This window comes from Mandrillus leucophaeus, unplaced genomic scaffold, assembly GCF_000951045.1.
Source record: "Mandrillus leucophaeus isolate KB7577 unplaced genomic scaffold, Mleu.le_1.0 Scaffold23, whole genome shotgun sequence".
NCBI lineage: Eukaryota > Metazoa > Chordata > Mammalia > Primates > Cercopithecidae > Mandrillus > Mandrillus leucophaeus.
Window position 1 is genome coordinate 4,136,295 of NW_012102365.1, and position 642 is coordinate 4,136,936.

Here is a 642-nt window from a genome sequence, read left to right on the forward strand (position 1 = left end):
TAAGGTAATTATCAGCTTGGCTTAGCCCAAAGCTGCCCTGGTACTGCAGACAGGAGTACTGGATTTGTCAGAACATCAGAGAAATGATGACCCCTGCCTTCCTTTGCTGTCAGGCTTTTTTCTGCCTCATGGCCCTTGTTTCTGTCTTTTGTAGGTTCTTGTACAAGCCATCAAGGAGGCAAAGGAGCAGCACCCAGACATGTCAGTGACCAAGGTGGTCGTCCACCAGGAGACCGAAATTGCTGATGAATGAGCTCAGGTACTGGGCGTTCCTGCTGGGACTGAGGGGGCCCACTGTCCCAGCCTGAGAGGGCACTGGATGGGACCCTCGGACACACTGGGAGCCCATCCCCACAAAGAGGTGTCCACCCTGGGACTTGATAAGGGCAAAGGAGAGGCTGATGAGGAAGATATAGGAAATTATTAAGTATTTAGCTCCAACTAAGGCAGCCTGTAACAGTGCCAGCAGTATTGGGTAAGAGAAGGGACCCAAACTTGGGTATAAGCCCCCAGTCATCTCCTGTCCTGAGTCTTCATGCATCCTGCTGGAAATCCACTTTACCTTCCCCCTCTCTTCTCTCTACTGCTCTGCTCGCTGCTGTCTCAAGTCTCTTTTTTTTTTTTTTTTTTTTTTTTTTTTTG

At 49.5% G+C, this 642-nt stretch overlaps 1 protein-coding gene across 1 annotated transcript in view; it reads left to right on the forward strand.

Moving 5' to 3' along the window:
* LOC105540955 (protein 4.1) overlaps positions 1-642 on the forward strand; it is a 151,740-nt gene that overhangs the window by 140,627 nt on the left and 10,471 nt on the right. The window contains exon 16 of the mRNA XM_011981742.1: positions 155-259. Coding sequence (XP_011837132.1) covers positions 155-253 — 99 coding nt within the window. The 3' untranslated portion in view covers positions 254-259. The remainder of the gene's footprint in view (positions 1-154; positions 260-642) is intronic.